This window comes from Rhagoletis zephyria, unplaced genomic scaffold, assembly GCF_001687245.7.
Source record: "Rhagoletis zephyria isolate East Lansing unplaced genomic scaffold, Rhagoletis_zephyria_1.1 Rzeph_scaffold_02741, whole genome shotgun sequence".
NCBI lineage: Eukaryota > Metazoa > Arthropoda > Insecta > Diptera > Tephritidae > Rhagoletis > Rhagoletis zephyria.
This window is the reverse complement of record NW_016159825.1, coordinates 46,697-64,914: the sequence shown is the minus strand read 5'-3', so window position 1 is coordinate 64,914 and position 18,218 is coordinate 46,697. Positions and strand designations below refer to the sequence as shown.

Below are 18,218 nucleotides of genomic sequence, written 5' to 3'. Positions count from 1 at the left end.
GAACATACCGACACTGTTTGCTAGATATTAATACTATATTATTATTATGCTTAATTTAACCCAAACAGAAAAGAAAAACTGTAAAAATTTCTTTCAAAAATAAAAAGGGTTTCCATCTAAACGCGAAAAAGCCTTGTAACTGTGTAAACCTCGTAAATAATCCGGTTTTCCATGCAAAATTAAGCAAGTTTACGTACTTACGAGGCATTTACGCTTTAAAATAAGTTGCCCTAAAATTTAAAATAGAAAAATATTCCGATTGCAGATAGCAACTTAAATTGTCCTCTTCAAAGCTACTTTCGAAATAAAGCTTTCCTAAACCTCTTTCGTTAGCCACCCATACTGTAATATTTCATTTAACTTGTTAATTAAATTGAATTTGACATGTGGCAACCCTCTTCAAAAGTACTTAATTTCGAAATAAAGCTTTTTTAATCTCATTTTTGTCACCCACATTGTATTACTTCACTTAACTTGTTGACAAAAATTAACTTTACTTTTTAAACAGGTGGCAACTCTAAAACAAATAATACCCTTTAGCTAAATAAAGTTGGCAACCCTGCTCGCAGCTCTATTTGTAATTACTGATATAAATGATTTGCCATATTTCTAATGAGTTAACTTCTCAAAAAATTAAGGTTTCTTCTAAAACACTAGGTAGTCTTTTGGGAGCTATACATAAATAATGAAAACAACCACCTATTCAAGAAAACCACTTTCCAATCCTGCTCTAACAAGCAACAAGTGAACATTCGAACTTCTAGCAAAAGAATCGATTTACTCGTTATGAAATGTCATGAAATAAAGACATTCGCAAATCAATAAAATTCGAAAAAATTTAGTAGGCATACCTCGCTTGAAGTTTTTAAAAGTTTTGAGGGCGCCCCACTTTTCCAACTCGTTGCTCTAAGTTACATATGTATCTAAAGTAGGTAAACAGTTTTCATCAAGCTGCCACATCGCACAAGTACAAGTACATAATAAATAACTCGCATTGGCAAACAGAATTTGCACATTTGTCAACATGTTACCTTTTTAATATTATTAAATATTTACAGCAGTTATGTAGAACAAAAATTTGGCGGCACAACTGAAGCAGCGGAACGAATGTACTTACATATAGTTACTACGTACATTAGGGTGGTACAAAAACACAGGAAAATCAATTTTTGGAATTTTTTTGCTGCCATCAACCCAAACCCCACCCAAAAGTGAAGGACATTGAAGATAATTAGAATTAGGCTTTTTCGTAACTTTGTGACAAAGGATACAATTTCCAACAAAAAAAGGGCAAGATATAATAATTCATTCTCCTTTTTAAATATTTTGGAAGAGTATTTAAATTTTAAGCTTGCAAGTATTTTATAAGCTAGTCGACGTAAAATTGTAGGTCTTTGTGGTTTGAGAGCGAAATATGTTTTTCTCTCCATAATCTCAAAAAATTCTCACCACTATTCAGATCTGGAGGCATATGTTAATAGATACTTATTTATACAATACATACTTATATTTAATACTCACTAACTCCTGGCCACATAGTTCTACATTATCAAAACACTCACCTGAAAAGAGAATTAAAAAAAGACTTTTAGTCAAAAGTATTCATTTTGTATCGTAACATGTTTATTTATACGGAAATAGGTATTATATAAGATATTGGTCGTATGGGCGGGGACGTTTGCATATAAAAGAGGAGTTAAATTTTAAGAAATTTATTAATTAAAAACATGTTATTTTTTGATAAAAAAATCAATTCCCCTACAGTCTAACTCAAATGCTATCCGAAAGTTGTTATTTGCATAATAATAATAAATGAAAAAAAAATTAACCACCCTTATGTACATATAAAACTTTTAGCGAATATGTGTAGGCAGAGGTACCAGAGGGCCGCTCACTATCGCCGATTGTTTAATTATTCAGAGGTGTTGTGCCTGTTACGTGTACTGTGTGCACAGCTGCCAAAATGTAAACTTCATTTGCATTTTAAGCGAAATAATATAAGTAGTACAAAGGCAAACGTAAAGTTAACTAATGCACTTTATTAATGCAACCAATCAGCTGCACTAATGTGTCGCCAACGTAAGCGACAACGCCCCCCGCTTGACTAATGAATCGACCCCAACATTTGTCTAGCTTACTTGGCGCTTATTGCTGCAGTTACACACATACGTAAATGACATGAATACGGATATGGGTGGTACTACAAGCACATACATACATACATATGTTCATATAAGGGATGCAATTTTAGTTTATTTCAACCCTTTTGTGGATATATGTAAATATTAGTTGGGTTATGACTTGTTATGCTCGCAGGATTTCTATACTGATAAGTCCGAAAAATCATGACAAGTCCGAAAAATCATGATAAGTGCGAAAAATCATGGCAAGTCCGAAAAATCATGACAAGTCCGAAAAATCATGACAAGTCCGAAAAATCATGACAAGTCCGAATAATCATGACAAGTCCGAAACATCATGACAAGTCCGAAAAATCATGACAAGTCCGAAAAATCATGACAAGTCCGAATAATCATGACAAGTCCGAAACATCATGACAAGTCCGAAAAATCATGACAAGTCCGAAAAATCATGACAAGTCCGAAATATCATGACAAGTCCGAAATATCATGACAAGTCCGAAATATAATGACAGGTTCGTAAAAATCATGACTAAGTCTTAAACCTTTGACAAGTGCGAAAAGATTTCCAAAAATTCGAATAAATCATGACAAATTCGAAAAAATTATTACAAGTCTGAAAAAAAATATATCAAATCTGAAAAAAAATTATTACAAGTCTGAAAAAAATTATTACAAGTCTGAAACAAATCTTTATAAGTCCGAAAAAGTCCGGTTTATTTCAAAAGAGGTCCTAAAGATGCCGAAAAATGCTCGAAAAGTCCGAAAGATTCCGAAAAAATATGTAAAGTATTGGCCAATACAATAGCACCCCCATTTCAAAGTGCTATTGTTTGTCACTCATGTTTATTTATTTAGAATTTTCAATTAAAATCCAGTTCATTCTCTCACAAAGCTCACATAAACTCAAGTTTAAAACTTTTTAAAAGAACAAAAAAAAGTGCAACAAATTTTCACCCAAATTTCAAAACTTTTTCCCCAGAAGCGGTAGAATTTTTTTGAATACACAGTTTTATAGCCCATTCAATTTTAGTCTAATAATGTGCAAGTTTTAAGTGGCTAAAAATTACCGTTGATTTTTTAGAATTTTTTTCGCCGAGGATGTTGCGGGTTTCTGCCATATAAAAATAAATTGTGTTTAGTCCATATATGGAAGCAAATGAGACAAAAAAAATTCTAAAAAATCAACGGTAATCTTTAGCGACTTGAAACTTGCACATTATTGGACAAAATTGAATGCGCTATAAAACTGTGTACTCAAAAAAATTCTAGAGCTTCTGAAAAAAAATGTTTGAAATTTAAGGGAAAGTTTGTTGCGATTTTTCGCGGTCTTTTAAAAAGTTTAAAACATATGTTTATATGGGTTTTGTTAAAGAATGAACTGTATTTTAATTGAAAATTCTTAAAAACAAATAATTAAACATAAGTGGCAAACAATATCGCTTTGAAAGGGGGGTGCTATAGATATGTCCAATACTGTATATACAAGCAAAAGAATTCCGCGAAGTGATGAAAAACTTCGGCATTCGCCCGAAATATCCACAAAACTAAAACAAGAAATTCCCAAAAAATGCAGAAATATTCTGCACCATCCCGAGAAGATCTTGATAACATCAAAGATTAAGTTAAAACTTTCGTTTGACAGATGTCCTCGACAGACATCGATAAACCGATTTTCCGCCTGTTGAGGGGAACCCGATGAATAAAGTACATATGTATGTAAGTACATAAATAGCGACAAAAAGAGCCCTCGTGAAAAACCATTAATCTCGGTTGAGGAAAATATATAATGTGATTGATATTTCGAAATAGGGGATTAGGTTTTTGGTATGTCAGAAACAATAAGCTTTGTCAAATATTTAATCCTGTTTGCTCCTTCTACTTGAACCCTAGAGAAGGGATAAATAGGCAGGTGGAAAGTCATTACTCCTTTGCAAACTTTCCAAATTCTTTAACGTAACCGTAGTTTGACGCGACAAATACAATATACCTTGTACATTTTCAATACATTCGTATAAAGGACGTCGGACAGCAACACAGAACTTGCAAGCAGAATGTGCAAAGCCGATCACGCCCTATGATTAAGTGCTACGTACATATGTATTTGTTGTTTCCATGCATATATAGAAAAGCATCTAAAGTTACACAGAGCGAGAAATAGTACTTTGTGCAAAAAAATATTTATTTTTTGCCATTATTCCTAAATCTCACCTATCAGTACATAGCACATACTTACATGACATTTATGAATGTGAAAGGAGTTCTTAGTTTGAATATATAATTTATAGTCCCTTTTTGTGAAATCGAAAAGTCCAACGCAAACTCCCAACAATAAATGAAAATGAAAGAAACATCACAAAAAACATAGGTATATATTTTTTCTTAAATTCACTACAAATAAATTTTGCAATTATCTAAAGTGTGCTAAATCATAACAACCAACAAATAAAATCAGTTTTGTATTAGAAAGAGTGCCATTTTTTGCCTGAATTTCTTCGCACGCCTTTGTATTTAGCAAAATGAAAATTACAAACAATATGTACGTAGTGTTATTACACTCTTTTGCGAAGAGTTGCCAACGATTTACAAATGTATATGTACACATTAATAATTAAGTTTTCATGAGTCTCTCGTTTACGCCATAATGACAAAGGCAGCAGGATGTTTTTATTAGCTCAACTGCGCTAACTTTGTTTACATACATACATAGTTATTTAGTCTAACGAGTGCGTAAGTAAAACATAATTTATTATTTCTATTATTACTTACTGCTGCCTTTCGCGCTGTTGGCGAGCTCTTCACTTTTTTTTCTTTTTATACTTTGAGACAACTAAAAACTAAAACTTTCTCGACTTTTCGCACTTAGGTGCTGGTAAGAGTACTTTTAATGACTTCACCTCGATTACAAGTTATTTGCCTTTGCGCGAAAGTTTATGGCGCGTAGTGTAAATTACAACAAATTATGTGTGACCACGTTTAACCACTGATATGTATGTATGTATGGGTAGGAATCTCCCATAGTATCTTCTCCCAAGGCGAATCTATACAAGTTGGTGTTATCGTCGGATCCGCTGATTTCATGGCGAATTTGTCCCTTTTGTCAAAATGATGTGTTTGTTGTAATTTTGTTTTGTACTTATTGTCAGTGTGTGTATACATAATTTGTTATTGTAATTTTTGTTTTTGTTCTGTTAACACCACCTTGTATGAATTTGCCTTGGTATCTCCCATAGTGTAGCGCTTTTCTTTGCTTGTAAATCATAACTCGAGTTAGTGGGTACGACTTTTTTTTACGCAGTTTCACACTTTTCTTATACACACTTTTAACTTTTCTGGATGCAGAACCAATTTATCTGCTTCTAAGGGGAAATATCCAAGCATATTTCAGACGAAGGTCTACCCTGATAGTTTGTATTTTGATACGCAGATAATCCCTAAATTTTAGGTAATAGTTCGGCGGTGATCAGAGCTCATTTAGATTGTGAAATCAAATCATTCTTAACCCTTGACTGCATTGAGAAACTTAACTCCCTTGGTAGGTGTAACAATATTCAGTTAGTATAGCGCCACAATGGAATGGAGGGAAGTGAGATAGCGGATAGTTTTGGAAGAGAGGCTACAACTAACACACCAATCCGTGCGGAGTATTTATTCGCAGTAGTCCCAGTACTATTAAGGAAGTGCTCTAGGAGGAGAGGGTTGCTGCAGCCTAGTCCTAATGAATTTGTCACAATTATTTCATTCGCGTTATTTACGCGGCAATTTTGGCAACAATTTTTCAAATCGCCACGAGTCAATTCTGGGAACTAGGTATATACGTATGCATATTGAAAGGTCTTTTCAACCGACTCAGTTCATCGGAATTTGTTTTGTTTTGTTTTTTTTTTTTTTTTTTTTTTTTGTATGTTACCGCATAACTTTGGACCAAGTCCACCGATTTCGATAATTCTTTTTACATCGGAAAGGCAGTATCTCGGAGGTGGTCCCATACTAATTAAGATCCGATCATTGGATCACGAAATATATACATATATTTTATATGAGAATTGAAGCCGGTTTTGTTTTTTGCCTAAAAATTAAATACTTCTTTGCCTTTCGAAAGACTAATATTTTGTTTGACTTATAAGTTTTTTAATAATGAAATGAAACTAAAAAAAAAATATAAATATGTATGTTTCTTTTTAATACAAACCAAATATAAAATTGAAATAAAACTTCATTAAATGTAGAGAGAAAAAATTATATTAAAAAATATTTTTTTTTTAACAGTAAAATCTAAGAGTAGAAAGTAAAAAGTAATGATTAAAAAAAATATTTAATATGTTTCTAAAAATTATATGAAATGAAAATAATATGTTTGGAAAACAATATAATCTAACTATGAAAATAAAACTAAATAAAATATAAAATTGCGGATTAAGACCAGGAAAAAATTATGAAAAAATTCTTAAAAATTAAATGAAAAAAAATATATATATGTATTTTTTTAAACAATATAGTCAAGAAAATGGAATTAAAAAAAGATAAAATAAAATAAGTTCCAAAATATTTACTGAATTAAAAAAATGTAAAAAAAAACCTAAAATTAAAAAGAAACATTAATTAAAAAAATAATAATAATTAAAACAAAGAAAAAATACTAGTTTCTAAAAATTAAATGAAATCTAATTAAATAGGCTATCTTGTGCCTAGTAGATATCTTTAAATTGTCGTAAAAAACTTGCAACCAACACTTAGTCCCTAATATTCTGGTCCATATTTACCTTAACCGAGTATACAAGAAATTTAAAGAAAATTGGCAACTTTTTAAAAATTATCCCAGTTTGAGATATTCTTATATTCTTTGGTGTTACCGGTATTGTAAAATTGTTCTTAACATATTCAATTACATAAATGGAATATGTATAAAGATGTTACTTATCAGGAACCACATTTTATGGACTGCAATGTACACATACATAAATGAGTACATTAAGGTGCATCAATCTCCATACAAAAAAATCGGTGCTGTTCTTTCATTGTAATTAAAAAACAATTATTTTATTTAAACCTTTGCCAAAATATTCAGATTAATGTGAGCAGGACCTATTTGAAAATACCTCCAAAAATAAATTTTTTAAAAACTTTTTTTTTGTTAGTTTTGAAAAATATTTTTTTCCAACAAATCACCAGATAATAGAAGAGTCTATGTTAAAAAAAAAAAAAATCGAAATTCGGTCGTTCCACGTGCGAAATAAAGACATCAAAGAAAATTTCAAAATTTTGAACATATTTTTAGAGGTTGCTTGCATATATTTAAATTGCTTTTAAATTTTCGCAAAATTTTACTTGAAATCTGTTAATAAATTTGAAATATTATTGAAACTTATTCATATAAATTCTTAAACTCTCTGAGTTATAACTAATAGTCAAAATTGTGTCGATTTTTTGCGGTTAAATAGAAAAATGTTTTTTTTTTCTTTTTTTGTTGGGTAGCCACCCCTAATTTATATTATTTATTTTATAAGCCTTGATCATTGCGTAGATTTCAGCCATTTAATATTTTTCGACAACCGCTTTCCATTGTGCTGTTATATTTCTTTATTGTTGTTTACTTGTTCAAATTAATTTGCTGTTTGCTATGTTAATTTCAATTTTCTACCGTAACACACACACGTATGCACTCGGTATACACAATTAAATATTTCGGTGCTCTACTCGTACGCTTTACTTTGTGCCTAACATTGCGGTTAATATAAATTATCTACGTTAAGAATCTTTCGAGCAACTTATTAAGCCGTTACGCATGTGCGTAGTTAAATGAAACAAAATATGTGCTAAATAGCTTGGAAAGTGTAATTACTTTAAGTGGGTTCTACATAAATACAACTACGAGCAACATAAACGTACTTAACATACATACATATGTTAATATATACTGGCAATCAAAAGTGAGTGCATGGTGTTTTTTTTGTTTAATATTTGCAATTTTTTTAAAGCTAAAATTTTTTGTTATTTTTTTATAAAAATATAGTTTATGCTTTAATCAGAGCCACATAAGCCAAACTTTCAAACTTTATACAGAACTTAGAAAAATTCACCGAATTTTCAGATAAATTTTGAACATTTTAATCTGAATTTTTGGAATTATAAGTTTTGGGTATGCAGATAGATCGGCTATATCATACTAAAAAGTTCAAAATTAGATGAAAATTCGGTGAATTTTTCTAAGCTCTGTATAAAGTTTGGCTTAGGTAGTTTTGATTAGAGCATGAACCATATTTTTATAAAAAAAAAATAACAAAAAAAATTTTAGCTTGATAAACATTTCAGGAATAATTTTTATACCCGAGCGCACTTGTGCACAAGGGTATTATAACTTTGTCCACATAACGGTTGTTTGTAACAGGCAAAACGAATCGAGATAGATATAGACAAATGTATACATAAATGATCAGAATGAAAAGAGAAATCGATTAAGTGGTGACTGTCTGTCCGTCCCTCCGTCCGTCCGTCCGTCTGTGCACACGATAACTCGAGTAAAAATTGAGATATCTTAACGAAACTTCGTACATGCACTTCTATTGGGCGTGGGACGGACGGTATTGAAAATGGGCGAAATCGGACAATAACCACGCCTACCTCCCATATAACGGTAATTTTCAGAAATACGAAAACTGCGATATTTTAGTAACTACTGAAGATNCTTATGATAAAATTTTGGAAAATGGGCGTGGCACCGCCCACTTATGATCACATTTATGTATATCGGTAACAGTTCTAGCAATTTGAAGCAAACTCGGTATGATTATTGTGCTTGCCACATAAAAGCAAAGCGTTGAAAATTATTGAAATCGGTCTAAAATTACGACCGATTTTCATATAACGGTAAATTTCAGAAATGCTTGAAATTTCAATATTTCGAAATTTAAGGATGCTAGTTTACTTAATATTTATACACACCGGCTTATCGTGTAGCGGTAGCTTTCGGTTAGGTGGAAAACATATATTTAATACTTGCGCCGGGTATTTAATGTTCGGCTCCGCCCGAACTTAGACTTTCTTACTTGTTTTTTACTTTTATTTACATGCAAACTTTACAATTAGTAGTCGCCTTAAAAAGTGCGTACTGCAGACTCTTCACGAACCACATATGTATGTATAAGTACCTAATAATTCATCGCAAATATTTTCATTTTCCCGAAATTTGTCAAATAGATGCGCCACCACTAGACTCTGCAACTTCGCCTCTTCTTCCTTCGACAAGAACGGCGCATCGGTCGTCGTTTCATGGCGCAACTCATCTTTGGCCGCCTTTTGCGTCCACATTTAGCCATTCGCCTCTTGCGGCGTTTTTTACAACCAGCATTTGCCCTAGGGCACACAGGGCCGCAGTCTTTCGCATATGACACCACCCGCATTTTTGTCGGCTTAATCAGTTGCTGCTGCAGCTGCTGCCGCTGCCGCTGCTGCTCTTGTGGCGGCGATAGTGGTAGTTTTCTTTTCTTGGCTGCATAAAAAGCCTAAGGTAAATACTTAAGATTGAACATCATTGACAGCGCAAAAAATTCTCATACTAACCTCTTCAATATACCGCAATTTGCTCTCTTTTGCCATATTATTCCATTCCTTAGCGCCGCGTCGTATGATTTCCACAGCTGAGAGACCACAATTGCGTTGACGAAATTCGCGTAGAAAATTCAAATATGGATTGCGATGAAGCGGTCCGCTGGGACGTTGGCATTTACCAGCTTTCGTTTGGTTAAATGCTGTCGTCTTCGACACGCAATTCATCTTCGACGTGGAGCGCAACGACAACTTTTTCTCAACCTCCATCTTTGGATAACCTATTTTGCAATCAATTTTTTGCGATGGGACGCACGAATTTAGATTCAGATAGATAAAATGAATACTTTGTTTGGTAAATACGTTTAATTTTTTAACAATTAATAAATTTTAATCTTTTTCACTTGAATTTGTAGTTATTGAGAAAAATCTATGAACTTGAAAGATGTAAGAAAATATTGAAATAATTTTCAAATCTCGTTGAGGTAAATTATTTTAAAAAATTTTCATTGTAGAGTGAGTTGTAGTAAAAAAAAAAAGAGATTCGGCCCAGTCAGCAGTGTTGCCAGGAGAGAATTTCGTTTGGAGCTGTAAAATTTCAAAGGCTATACAGACCCAATCAACTGAAATTTTTACCTCAAAATTGTGGGACTTATTCCTTTTGCTAGGATGTCGCTACCTCTTTAAAGGATACGCGGGCAATCACGTCTTTGAGTTTTTTTTAATCATCATTATTCTTAAGTGAAAGAATAAAAATTAATAACGTGGAACCTTCGACTTGTTTTACAATGTTCAATCTTAGAAAACTTTTGAGAAAATTTTTAATTTGTCAACTGTTGAAAAACTTTCATTTGAATTTTTTCCTATTTTGAAACGCAATAAATTTTATTTTATTTTTTTAAATATAAGTTTTTTTACTAATCACTTAGCAAGTAGCAATAATAATTATTATCTTTGAGAGAAAAAATAAAAACCGTAAAATAATCATTATGTATATTTGATAGCAAAAATAAAAATCAAATAATAATAATTTTATTTAAGCGAAAAAATAAAACTCAAATATTAATTGTTATCTCTTATATTTATTGGTTGAACTTGAAAGATAAAAAACACTCTAAATTATAGTAGGACGTTCGAACACAGAGAATAGTTAAAACCGTTTTGCGACGATTACAACTTGTTGATTTTTTTTTTTTGTTAAAATTTAAAGAATAATATTTATTTTTCGTCCCGATGTTTAGAATTTGATTTCAAAACGTAAAAAAGGGTTATAAAAATGCATTTCAAGCTTTAATTTGTTATTTTTTGGTTGATTCAAGATTTTTACAAATGTCTTATCCACACGTTTGTTAGATTTATAAAGAAAATGATTTTTGCCTGACGTTCACTTTCCCATGGAAGCTCCCATTTGCCTTAGCCTTAGACAATGAAATGCCCTCGACATTTTACCTTTTATTGTACCAGTACATTAACATACATACACACATATGAACATTAATTTTATTGGTTTTTATGAGAAATATTATTGCCTATTTTTATATCGATTTTTTTAAGGTCATTCAGAGGTCGGTCGCATCCTGTCGATTTAGGTCAAAAAATACGATTTTGTAGATTTATGAGTTTCATAGATTGAATATGATCTGAGAAGAGGATATATAGATAGGCCTTTAAAATGGTATATAATAGTCTATTGTCGGACTAGACTTGGGGCCCCTATTGCGAGTGTCGACTGGCAGTAGAATAGAAATTTGTGGATCGAGTCGATCATCTTTTATTTTGCTATTGTGTAACTTGATCGATAAAAATTTGTACTATTGTGAATGGTTGACAGAATTGTAAACAGCTGTTTGTTTGTTTACATTTGTTTCTTTAGTGTTTTATTTACATCATTTTTAAAATAATTGCTTTTATTATAAAATTTAAAAAATTGGACACAGTTGAAATATGGTTTAGTGATGAGGAAGATGATGTGGAAGCTAATCGATTAGTAGAGTTGGCTAAAGCAAGGAGAGAATTGCGAGATTCGTCGGATCCCTTGGAGTTGGAAGCTGGTACGTGGACTTCTTTAGGGCATAGGACGGATGGTATTGAAAATGGGCGAAATCGGACAATAACCACGCCTACCTCCCATATAACGGTAATTTTCAGAAATAGGAAAAGTGCGATATTTTAGTAACTACTGAAGATAATTCACTCAAAATTGATATTTACAATGAGTTTTAGACGAAAAATAAGAATATTAAAAAATCTTGGCAAATGGGCGTAGCCACGCCTACTTATGGTTACATGTGTATATCTTGGTAACCGCTGCACCAATTTCTTCCAAATTTGGCACAGTTGTTGGTCCTGCTACAACATACCAAATGGCCGAAAATTTTTAAAATCGGACAATAACCACGCCCACATCCCATATAACGGTAATTTAGAAAAATACGAAATCCTCGATAAATCAGTAAATATTAAAGCTAATTTATTCAAAATTGATGATTGCAACAATTCTTTACCAAGAAATACATTTATGACAAAATTTTGGAAAATGGGCGTAGCACCGCCCACTTGTGATCACATATATGTATATCGGTAACCGTTCTACCAATTTGTACCAAACTCGGTGTGGTTATTGTGCTTGCCACATAAAAGCAAAGCGTTGAAAATTATTGAAATCGGACTAAAATTACGACCGATTTTCATGTAACGGTATATTTCAGAAATGCTTGAAACTGCAAAATTTCGAAATTTAAGGACGCTAATTTACTTAAAATTTATACACCCCGGCTTACCATCTAGCGGTAGCTTTCGGAAAGGTGGAAAAACATATATTTAATAATTGCGCCGGGTATTTAATGTTCGGCTCCGCCCGAACTTAGACTTTCTTACTTGTTTTGAGTTAAAAATTTTTTGAGAGTTTTCTCGGGATTTTCGGTGGAAACTTTTCGGGATTTTTTCAGGATTTTCGGGACTCTTGAGTCCTTTTAGGGCCCTTCAGTATTCGTCGGTTAAATAATTCAGAAAATAAACGCTGATATGGGCTTTTTCTCTTTTCTTCAAATTTTTTCGGAATTTTAAGGGACTTCTCACATTCAACGGTGCATTTCAATCTTAACTATGTCTTTTTATGCTTCACTGAGGAGAGTAAAAATTATCAGTTTTTTTTTTGCCGGAAATTTGAAGGAAATAGTTATTTGAAAAAATTTGTTTTTGCCAATTTTTTTTTATCTGTTCTAATTTTTATCAATTCTTCTTTTGTTGCTCATGCTTCAAAAATATATTTTGTTAGAAAAATATGCTGAAATTTAACATGGAAATGTTTTTACAGACCACCGGCAAAAGCAATGAACTACAATGCAACAGCCACTGCGCCAATTTTTAAAATTACTTACAAGGTTATAGTTTTCGTTTTTAGAAATTTATTTCAGTTAAGTTAAATCAAATGCATTCATTGGGGACTGTCTGCGCGCCGTCTGGCCTTTTAATAGTTATTTGTATGTTCAGTGATTCGCCAATAACTGTCAGCCAACCTGGACTTTTTCGACTACGCAACAATTTTAAATACTCAGTAAGTACTGTTGCTTAGGTTTATGCGAAATAATTGAACACTCTCATCTGAGAAGCATAAGAAAACAAATGAGGTGGTGAAGTTAGTAAACCTCCGTGTAGATAAAAAAAAAATTAACTCTTTGCGAACAATTTAATTAGTGCCAAAAAGTATTAAATAATGCACCTACTCAGGCAGACAAAAGCCATTATATACATTTAATATTGAAACATTGTTCTCTTTTTTATGCAACTTCTGTGAATTACTTACTTAGTCTAGTTAGTTCGCAGAGAAAAAACTCGTTTAGCACGAAACAAAAAAAAACAACTCGACCCAATTGAAATGCAATTCCAATGTTCAGGCGATATGTCGTGAACGAAATGCAGTCAACGTTGACAAAATATATACATAGTTGGCTTGTACACACATACATATGTAAATATATACTTACAAATGTGCTTATATAAATATACACGTATAAGACGAGGGCGAATATGTCGCATGGCTAACAAATGCAGGTACGTAAACAAGTATGTATGTATGTATTGTATATGTAATTCAATCGCTTAAACTAACAAAGCTATCAGCTCTGGAAAACAAAAGCGCTACAGTGTGAAAACAAGCAAAATTACAAAAATACATACACACCTACATACGTACGTACAAACACGCGAAATGTGGCAAGGTGGAAGCGGAATGCCGTATAGAAGGAAGTTGACGTTGCAACTACTTAACTGTGACTTCATTAATAACAACAACGGCGAACGACATAACGACAACAAAAACAATAACGGGCTTTCTGTAACAAAAGTATGCAAGTAATGACAGCATGGCACGATGCCACCCACCCACCCACTCCCCACGACACACAAAAATGTAACGCGACACAAGCAACCGCAATTCATGCAACACGACCAAAAAAAACCAAAATATATCCACCCGGCAAAGTGTTACCTACCACTCGACTAGAGGTGGGTAACTCAACTCAGAGTTGAGTTATTGAGTTGATTCCTATAAGTGAATCGGTAACTCAGACTCCCTATCCAAAAAAAATGTAACTCAGTAACTCAGTTGATGCCGTAGGGCTCACATGAATCAATTGAATCATAGTGGCTCATATTTGTCCATATAACTCTCTCGCTTCGCCACAGTGTTTAGCATGGCAAAGTCTTGCATTTTGTTTTTGCACGAGGCGAATTTATACAAGGTGGTGGCAAGAATACAACAACAACAACCACATGTATTTTGTATTGCGGGTGTTATGTCAAATCTCACAAATTCTTATAATTTCGTTTTTTTTTAGTTTTTCTCGAAATATGTATGTATGTAAGATATATAAAGATGTGCATATCAAATCAATTGCCTTTCCAACCATATCCACATTTTGAAATTCGGTACAATAGGTTTCGAAATATAAGCTTTTGAAAATATTGAAAATTCCACCTTTACCCTCCCCCTAGCACCGCCCTATTAATTTGCACACAAAAAAAATTACACCTTTCAAATCAGTAGAAAGGAGCTGACCACGCCCACTTTAAAGTTTTGTTTTATCTCAACGGCCGCTATACCGCATCTATGCCTCAAAACGAGTCTACGATACGAATGAGTGTAACATACAAAGAGTCAAATGAGTTAGTTGAATGAGCTGACTCCTTAAAGTGAGTTGGAGTCATTGAGTCAACTCCTATAAATTTGCTGAGTTACCCACCCTTACACTCGACGAAGTTTTCTGTATGTTTTGGTGTGTGTGTGTGTGTGCAACCATTTGTCTGCGTTATACTCTGGAGGAATAGTGGCGCGTCGACTAACCAGCCAAAGTCATTCATAAGCGGGCAGGTTGGTTGGCAGTTATTCGCGAATGACTGAATGTATGTACATACATAAATACATTAAACTACTAAAAGGCCAGACGGCGCGCAGACAGCACCCAATGAATGCATTTGATTCGACTGAACTGAAATAAAATTCCAAAAACCGAAAAGTATGTACAGCATTGAAAGTAATTTTTAAAATTGGCGCAGCGAGTGGAGGTGGTTTAGGTGGCTGTTGCGTGGCACTGGCTTTGATGGTAGTTTGTAAAAACGTTTCCAAGTTAAATTGAGCGCATTTTTAGGAACAAAATATATTTTTCAAGCATGAGCAGCAGCAGCAGTAACCAGGCGCAGGTTAGGAACAGAAGCGGAGAATTGCAAAGACAGAAAATGAAAAAAGTTTGATTGTAGACTACAAAAATTTGCGAGTAACGAATGTGCTCAAGACTTAGACTATAAAAAAAAAAAACAATAGGAAACCATTTTCTTTTAGAGATACCACAAAAAATTAACTTTAAAAAATTCCGAAAGTTTCCGAAAAAATCTGGGTTTCCGAAAAGTTACCAAAGTTTTCGAAAAATTCAGATTCCAAATAATTCAAGCACTCCGAAAAATTCAGAAAGTTTCAAAAAAAAAATTCGAATGTTTCCGAAAAACTCTGCAAGTTGCCGAAATGTTCTACAATTTTCTGAAATATTCTGAGTTTCCGAAAAAATCAGTAAGTTTCCAAAAATTCAGAAAGTTTGCGAAAACTTCAGAAAATTTACAAAAAATTCAGATAGGTTGCGAGAGATTCCCAAAAATTTCAAAAGAAACTACGAAATTTTTCGAAAATTACAAGTCTCTGCAAAATTGCGAAAGCTTCTGTAAAATTACCAAAGTTTCCGAAAAATGCCGAAAGTTTTCGAAAGCTTTCGAAAAAGCTACGAAATTTTTCCAAAAAATACTAGTTTCCGCAAAAATGTGAAAGTTTCCCGTAAAATTGTGAAAGTTTCCGAAAAAATATGAAAGTTTCCATAAATATCCGAAATACCCTGAAACTTTACCATGAGTCCCGAAAAAACTCTAAGTTGAAAAAAATCCCAAAAGTTTCCGAAAAACTTTGAAACAATTCCTAAAAAATAATCCACGAGAATACCGGGAAGTCTTAAAAAATGCTGAAAGTTTCCGAAAAAGTTAGAAAGTTTCTGAAAATTTTAGAAAGTTTTCGCGAAATTCAAAAAGTTTCCCAAAAAAACTGACATATTCCGAAAAAATTCAGAAAGTTTCCGTATAAATTCAACAAGTTTCCGAAAAAATTCAAAATGTTTCCAAAAAATTCAGAAAGTTTCCGAAAAATTTGTAATTTATGCGAAAAGTCAAAAAGTTTCGGAAAAATTCAGCAACTTTCCGAAAACCTCCGAAACTTTACCAGGAAGCCCAACAGTTATGGAAAAATCCAAACAATTTCCGAAAAATCACGAAAGGCCCCAACCAATTCCTCAAAAAATATTCCAAAAAAAACCCTAGAATTTTGCCAGGAATCTTTTGGAAAAGTTCTGAAAAATGTTTACGTGCCAAGATGGATCCAGAAAACTTCCACGAGGTCTCGGAAAAACCCGAAAAGTACGAATTGAAGAGAATCGAGAATGAATTATAGGTCTACAGTGGCGCTCCCTGTCTGGTGATTTCATTTCAAGGGTGCACATTCCCGCAATGCCACTGATGCCTGGTATATACATATGTATACATGTACACAAGTCTAATCAGAGAATATGCGGACGAAACCGCATGGGAGGTCAGGCTCTCCCTAACCGATTTTGAGCCGACGCTAGTGATCCTAGCGCCCTTATGGCTTCTTAGCTATCAAAATAGGTTTCACACATCCCGCATTGGCATCAACCATTTGAACTCAATGCGTACTGAAAGCCACAAATGTTACATCATTCTGGAAGCCTAAACTTGATGACAATGAAGATTTTCTGGCAGAAGATTATCTCAACGAATTTCTGTGTAGGTTAGACCCATCTTCATGGTCATAAATTTTCTGTTCTGTTATAAACACAGCCAAAATATTCCGCTGCAACGCTGCTTATGATAAAGTATAACCGACCGGATATAGAATATTATCCCGAAAAAAATTGCGCTGGGTTTGAAAAGCCATCAGCCATCACAAAACCTACACACTTGGGACTTTCGTGCACTCACTGCACTGAGGTGCTTGTAACTTGATAAAACTGCTACATTTAAATAAAAGTTCGAGCATGGCCAGCGATTCGGAGAATGTAACACAACAACAAGGTGTCGGTGGAGGTGGCGATATCCAGCAAAGTTTGCCGGCATACTCAAGTACCGGTGTTGAATACCAAAGACAGGCAGGCAAGGCAGGCAGGACGGCAGGCAGGACGGCTGGCAGTCCGGCAGTTCACTTCCAAGCACTTCAACACGCTTGTCTGCTTCAAGGTGTGCCCACATGCGCAAAGGCTAATTTAGAATAGCTTTGGGAATTTCGTTTGTTGTTTGTCAGTTCGTTTTTTTTCATTTTTCCTTTTACGATTTCATTACGCGTCATTTCTCAACGAGTGGGCAAAAATAACAAAAATAGAAATAAAACTATCTATAAAAATTCTATGCATTCGACTGCAGGTGCAGGGTGTGTTGTGCATATTATCCACTTCATATATCCACATCAACAGCTTTAATAGCGTCTAAGCACGCGTGTTGGTGGTACGAGTGGAAGAAGCAATAAGCTGCCAGAGTAGCTATTTTAGTATTTTAAGAACATTTTTTGCTTTACTTTTTTTGTCCCTTTATGCCTTAAGCCGCCACACTCGCTGCCGCCGCTCACGTGCTTAAGCCTATTTATGACTCTAATTATGTTAAAAGTGTTCTGGCAATTGATCAAAAGTGCATGTTCCAACAAGGCGGCGCGGTGGACGAAGCGTTATTCGCTTACGAAAGGCTCGCCAAAGTGGGTGGTTTATGTATGAAAATATTTATGTAAGTAACTGCGATTGCAATGGCATGTACTTAGCTATAAATAATACATTTCTGTAGGTGTGTCAGCACCCACCGGCATTGGCTAAGGAAACAGGTCGTTGGTAGTTTAATGTTTACCGCTATAGGCTGGATTTTGTTGCACATCTGCGGCTTTGGCAGACAATGGGTAGAAAAAAATATTGACATATTTTTGGCAACCAACTTACC

General features: G+C 33.7%; 1 protein-coding gene across 1 annotated transcript; it reads right to left on the bottom strand.

Annotated features, from left to right (window-relative positions):
• Positions 1-9,349: 9,349 nt before the first annotated feature.
• On the bottom strand, positions 9,350-9,956 carry LOC108367613 (uncharacterized). The gene is made up of 2 exons (XM_017622268.1): positions 9,702-9,956; positions 9,350-9,643 (listed from the first exon to the last, which is right to left on the bottom strand). The coding sequence occupies exons 1-2, from the start codon at positions 9,954-9,956 to the stop codon at positions 9,350-9,352; spliced, it is 549 nt and encodes a 182-aa protein (XP_017477757.1).
• Between the last annotated feature and the right edge of the window lie 8,262 nt (positions 9,957-18,218).